This window comes from Talpa europaea (assembly GCF_964194135.1).
Source record: "Talpa europaea genome assembly, chromosome: 6".
In the NCBI taxonomy this organism is placed as follows: domain Eukaryota; kingdom Metazoa; phylum Chordata; class Mammalia; order Eulipotyphla; family Talpidae; genus Talpa; species Talpa europaea.
Window position 1 is genome coordinate 98838785 of NC_140072.1, and position 6644 is coordinate 98845428.

At 45.1% G+C, this 6644-nt stretch overlaps 1 protein-coding gene across 1 annotated transcript in view; it reads right to left on the reverse strand.

The window, feature by feature from the left end:
- TNFSF11 (TNF superfamily member 11) overlaps window positions 1-3576 on the reverse strand; it is a gene marked incomplete at both ends in the record, with an annotated part of 31500 nt that extends 27924 nt beyond the window's left edge. Inside the window, one exon of the mRNA XM_084235315.1 lies at window positions 3346-3576. Coding sequence (XP_084091441.1) covers window positions 3346-3576 — 231 coding nt within the window. The remainder of the gene's footprint in view (window positions 1-3345) is intronic.
- Window positions 3577-6644: the final 3068 nt, after the last annotated feature.

Sequence of the window (6644 nt, forward strand, 5' to 3'; positions counted from 1 at the left end):
TTCTCTCTCTCTCTCTTTTTTTTTCCAAACAAGCGGCCTGCACCCCGCTACATCAGATTTTCTGCAGTGACTGCTCTCCTGGGTATAGCAGTCGGGGAGGTTGAAGTAGGCATATTGGGGGAACTGGGGAGAGGAGTTAAAAGGACAACAAAGCTTGAGTTTTCTGAAAAGCTTATCTTGGTAGCTAAACTCTAAACTTTGAATATGGTTCTATGGATGATTTTTGAAAAAGCACACACAAATTTTACAAACAACTTTTTGGAAGGGTTTTTTTTTTCCACCCTTTGTAAACCAAAGTATGAACACTATGTGGTAAATATATAGCAAAAGCCACACGCTATTTTTTCTTTGGCAAGGTTGGCCTGGGGAAAGCCAATCTACACTGGATCTAGCACAGTTGTTTTTTTAATCCAGGCACAGGCAATCTGCATTCAGGAGCCTGCTTCATTTTTAACTATTCAAATGTGAGTTGAGAAGGGGAAAGTTTTTGAAAGTCACTGAAATTTTTATACTATTCTGGATGTTCTTCTAATGTACTTAAAACTAAATTAAACTACTTTTACTTAAGGATTTGCATAGCTGCCTTCTCCCCCCCCAAAAAAAACCGCAATGAAACTGGCTCCTTTTCTCATTTTCACTGCAAGTTGCAACTGTGTCACCTGATACCAGATGATTTCATTCTAATTCAAATGTATTTCTGCACTCCTAGTAGTTGACCGACAACTTTAGCAGAAATCAAAAGCTATCTAGTATTTGGTAACAAATTCTAATCCAAGGAAGCTGATATAAATGAAAATATGAAACCAGTGACAGATCAGTTGAGTCTATTCTCTGCTAGAACTTTGGAAGAAGGCTCCCAACATATATAAAAGTGGAAAGAACTGTAGCGGGAACCCCCCTCCCAAATTACAGAGCATACCCATCCCCAAGTTCCATCAGTTGCCAACAGATGGCCAATCTTATAAGCAACCAATCTTATAAGAATTCTTATAAGCAACCACTTTCCAAACCACCCCCCTCCTGTTATTTTTAAACAGCATTCCATGTGTTCACTACTTCAGACTATCTCTAAATGATTAGGATGCCTTCAGAAATCAAACCAACAAATGTAGATATGATATTTAGTAAAATGCTATGAGATCTAGTGACTTATTGCTGTTAACAGACTGTTCCTAATATCACTTCTTTACTAAAAGATATGACCTTTTAAAAATGCAGTACAAAATTGGGTGTAAAGTAATAGCTAATATATTTTGCATAGTCTTAGAAAAACCAATCATCATAGCATTTAGGAAAATTATACCCCAAAATCTATTAACATTATATTCTCCAAATGAACAATTTCTAGGTAGGCTTACTAACTTACATGTTTACTTTGGGAGAGTTTTGAGAATTTCGCTATTCCTGTGACATCAAGACTGCTAAGGTGATGCTCTGTTATGTGATCATCAGAAGGCTAGACTCCTCAGCATATCAGACCATTAATATCCAGACTGCCTAAGGAAAAACTATGATAAGAGTCCAGCAAGTCACTCTTCCCTACAAGTCTCTGTTGGTTTCCCAAGCTTCCACCAATCAAAGCAGCTCCTGGTTCCCAGAGCCATTCATTCCCTCTGCTCTTTCAGCACAGAACATGCATGCACTTCATTATTAGTGCTATGTAAATGCCATCCCCCCAAGGTGTTAGAAAAGATAAAAGGTAAAGAACTACTACATCTTCTGACCTTTTCTGAATTCTGCTCTCTCCTAGGAGGGAGAATTTGCAGCCTTTGTTGTGGGTGCCTCCATTACCTGGCATTGTGCCATGAACATAGTAGGTGCACATTGCACATTGAGTAAATGACCCTTAACCGATATTCCATAGCAATTAATAGGGTTCTGGGCAGGGCCAATATTCCGTACACAAGCATTAAGTGAGAGAGAAAACAAGCTGGTAGGGAAAACGGATGAACCATCACTTTTGACCACAGCATACTCCAATGAAAGGAAAACATTTCATCACTTTCTATAGATTTGTGTAACCTATGATGCAAGCAAACCACTGGAAAGTTGTCTTTTGGGGAAAAAAAAAAAGAATCTCAATAGGTAGACATTATTTTCATTAATATACAAATAGATATTTTCCAAAGCATTGGACATGGTATTTAGACCTTTGTTTTAGATTATCAAACCAGTTCTGTAAGCCAGAACTAGTTGGGTAATGAATATTTAACAAAAAGCCTATGATTAAAAAGTAACAGTCATTCAAGACTCTGGCACATGCCAAAAACTGGTAGGACCAAGCAGTATCATGTTTTGATGCATCCAATTTGGTTTAGTAATCACCTTTGAGTCTGAAAACTAACCAAGTCCAAACCCAACTCTTTTTTCCCATAAAAAAATGCACAGTCAGCCCCCCACTTCCTCTGAGAAAGAGTTCACAGCACCAGACAAGAACATTTGAATGAATCCAACCGACTGCACTGCAATTTCCAAGAAAACACAAGAGCACAAACCACCAGAAAGCATAATATTACAAATTTACCCCTTCGGTTCTACTATCTTTGCAGTTCCAAGCCATCTTCCTCATTTTTGAAAAGGTCGGATACTTGCTAGTTGTATGGAGCAAGGCTGTTCCAAGGGAAGAACCTCACCACCATCTCACACGCTCGCGTGCGCACACGCACACACCTTGCTTCCTTCCTCCACACACCTCAGGAGAAAGGCACGCGGGGATTTCCCTCTCCTGCACCCAGGGCGAACTGAACACCACGGGAACAACACGGCCACAGCCAAGACCCTGGGTGTCCGGACACCCGCCGCTTCATTTGGCGCATTTGGCAAGGAGGGCAGCACGGCACGCGCCTGGACCTTCTGCTTTGCAAGCGGTTCAAGCACCGTCGCAGAACTGCCAGTCCCAGGAGCCAAAAACCTCCTGGTTGTAGTTGGGAAGGAAAACATCAGGTGCCCAAGTGAAGGCTCTTATTTTTGCTCTTTTCCCTAAAGGAACATAAGCTACTTCTTAGCTCTGAGAAATGGAAAGGGGCTGGGGGAACAGTGCACAATCATTCCCAGAAGAGGCGAGCGGCCAATGCTGTCTCGCGGGGGGAAATTCAAAAGCACAAGGTCCCGCGAGCTCAGCCTCAGTTCCCAGCCCACCGGTGCGCGCGCGGAGGCCAGAGGCGAGAGCGCGCGACCCCGCGCCGGGCTGGCCCCGAGCCGGACTCTATCTTCTAGCCACTTTACTCTCCAGAATATGTAAGGTATGGGGAGTGGAACCGGCAGCCAGACTCAGTTTCCCACGAGTGCAAGAGGAAGGAGGCGGGTGCGCCTCGCCTGCGCGCCCCTGGGGAGGCGGACACTCACCTGCGCTCTGAAGTAGAGGAACAGGGCGACGCTGCACACGACCTGGCCCAGCCCCAGCCCCAGGAGGGCCACAAACATGGAGCGGGAGCCGGCGGCTGGCTGAGGCGGCGCGGGCTGGGTGGGCGTCGGCGGGGCGTGCAGGGGGCCCTCGTGCGGGGCGCCGGAGCCTCCACTGCCCATCTCCTCGGAGCCGCGCAGGTACTTGGTATAATCTCGGCTGGCGCGGCGCATGGCGCTCGGCCCGCTTGCTCCAGCGCTCGCCTCCCTCTTTGCTCTCTCTCCTCTGGGCCGTCCAAAGTCAACTGCAGAGGCAGCGTGGAGCCGGCGCAGGGCCAGGGGAACCTCGACGTGGGGTGCTCGGAGTCGGGTGGTGCTCCTGCGGCGCGCGGACCAGCGGGCAGGGCGCCCGGCTGCCCCAACTCTTATAAACCTCTTGGAGAGGGCTGGCCCCAGGAACCAATCAGCCCGGGCCGAGGCTGCCTCTTCCACTCCCACCTCTGGCTGGCTCCCCTTCCTTCCTTTCGCCCTCCCTCTCTTTCTTACTCTTATTGAATGGTCTCTTCCCCATTGGGGCCCCCAGGGGAGGAGGCTGTGGGTTGGCTGCAGTGGTTCCAGCTGCCACTGGCCCATCCTCAGCTGCCTCTCTTGAGGTTCAAGAGATGGGCTGGGGAAGAGGCAGGTGTTTGCCCCAGTAAAGAATAAAGGTGACATGACACATACTCCTCAGGCAGTTCACATCCCTGAGTTTCAGTTTCCTGTTTAGGTCCTAAAATGTTGGGCTTGGTAATCTCCAAAGGGCCTTCTAGCTTCCTCTCCGCGCTGGTCCTTCCACGGACACCTCCCTCCTCCTCCACCACCACCAGAATTAGAATGGAACATCCTCAGAGCTCCTGAGGCTGCAGCCACTATGGAAAGTTCCTAATTAAGTATGTTGGCAGACAAATATTTTCAGAATCTCCGTCCCAAATTCCTGTTTCTAAATCCTCAATGTGGCTTTGAGTGAAGCAGGTTTTGACTGTGGCAGCAGAGCACTTATGGGTACCAACTTTAAAGGGGAAGTGTTCAGAAAGAGGTATGACCCAATAGCTTCATATAGAGGACCACATGTTACTTCCCTACAGAATTCCTCAGAGTAGTCCTATGCTTGGCAGTAATTTTCCTTCGGTAGCCTAAAAATAAGAAGGGTATAGCTTAGACTTAGGCAACCAACAATCAGAGAAGAGAAGAGCTTTATACAAAACTGACAACACTGTAGTTAAGTGTTAGTTTCCTTGCTAAGCAAAACTTCCCTGGCCTTCTTAAAAGGGGCCTCCCTGGTGGCGCGAGGGGTTAAGGTGCAGCCTATGAAGCTGTCCACAGCCTCTGTGGCACAAATTCTATCCCTGGCTGGCCAGGGAGCAGCTGACTAGTCCGCTGCTCCCCTCAGCAGTCTATTTCAGTAGATCTGCCAGTTCTGCTCCCCACTCTGTCTCTGGTGAATCCTCTCACTCCCTGCACCTCTGACCTGTACCCCAGCTCTTCTATGCATAAATAAATAAATCTTTTAAAAAATGTTCTATTCAGAATTATGCCCCTTAATTAGAAAGTGAAATATTAACATTGCTCACAGATTCTGATACTTTTTCAGTAGAAAGGAACTGCCTGCCAATGTAATCACTTCTGAACACTTAGAATGTTTCCACTTTTTATTAGGGGTGTGTGTGTGTGTGTGTGTGTGTGTGTGTCCTCTTTCTACACAGTTCTCTAATGGGAATTTCTGTAAGCAAGACTGATTGCAAATGACACATCTCTAAATTACTAAAGTTTGTAATCTTCATGGAACACTCAGAACTCAGCACATTTTGAAGAGCAGCCAGTTGAGCTTTAAAAGCATCTGTACAAATGAAATGATTTGTTCAAACTCAAAAAATGTGTTTAGCATTTATATGTGAATATATATCAAGGTTGATAGGGAAATAAAAAATACTTCAAGCTCCAATATAGGAACAATTAACATTAATTTACTCCATGAAGTGCTGGACTCTTCCTACTTTTTGTTTGTTAATTTCAGGAAGTAATTGTTTTCTTACTCTATTCCTTTTGCTTCTTTTGGGAACAGCTCGATATTTCATCCTTTTTTCAAATCCTTATTAGAAACAAAGACTTTTAAAATGTATTATAAGGACCAAACTCACCATGATTTTATTGCAGCCCCCTTCCAATCCTTTTTCAATATTTTCTATATTTTTTTATTCTATGACATCTTGAACCTCACATTACAAATTTTCTCAAATCTCTGAATCATGTTCAGGTATGCTGAACTCAGTAGGTGCAGAGAGAAAACTGTGTATTATTTGCCACAGTGTCAGATGACGTTTCTATGTGTGGCACTTATTTTCCTTTAACACCCTATAGACATTCATCCCATTGTATTTGGACTTCCATAGGCGGAACTGGAAACTCCTCTGTCAGTCCACCTGTAGCTACGTAAGTAGTAATAAGTCTTCCTGCCTTATTTATTCACTCATTCATTCATACATTCAACCATTCATTCATTCTTTCATTTGTCAACATCCACTCCTCAAATAATATATAAACCCCATTTGTTCAAGGACTTATTCTGGCTCACCTCTATATCCCCATTTCCTGAGATATTGCTAGAATGCCTACCTACACTTAGTAGGTTGACAATAAATATGCATTGAATAAAAAATTAGTGAGGGAATCCACAGAGCCTCTGCCCCTGTGCCAGTCCAAGCCTCACAGCTTCTCATCGGAATTAATCATGTTGTCTACTGGTCCCAGTGCTTCCAGTCTTGCTTGTCCCCAAACTGTTCCATACACACTGATCAGGATTGTGTGTGTGTGTGTGTTTTTTTTAAAGATTTATTTATTCATACAAGAACTGGGGTACAGGCCAGAGGTACGGGGGGTGAGAGGATATACCAGAGACAGAGTGGGGAACAGAACACGCAGATCAACTGAAATGCACTGCTGAGGGGAGCAACGGGCGAGTCAGGAAAGATCTGCTGCGCCATGTGGGTTGCTCCCTGGCCCAGAATTGAACTCATGCTGCAGTGGCTGCGGATAGCCTCATAGGTTGTATCTTAATCCCTTGTACCACCAGGGAGGTCCTGATCAGGATTGTTTTTAAACAAAAAAATACCATTTTCCTGCCCTTAAGATAAAAACTTCAAACAGTCCTTCACAATCTGATTGGAGCCCTTTTCTATATCAGCTTCAAATAGGAGCTCTGGGGCCTCCCGTGGTGGCGCAGCAGTTGAGCGCTGGGTTGCGAAGCTGCCTGCAGCCTGTGTAGC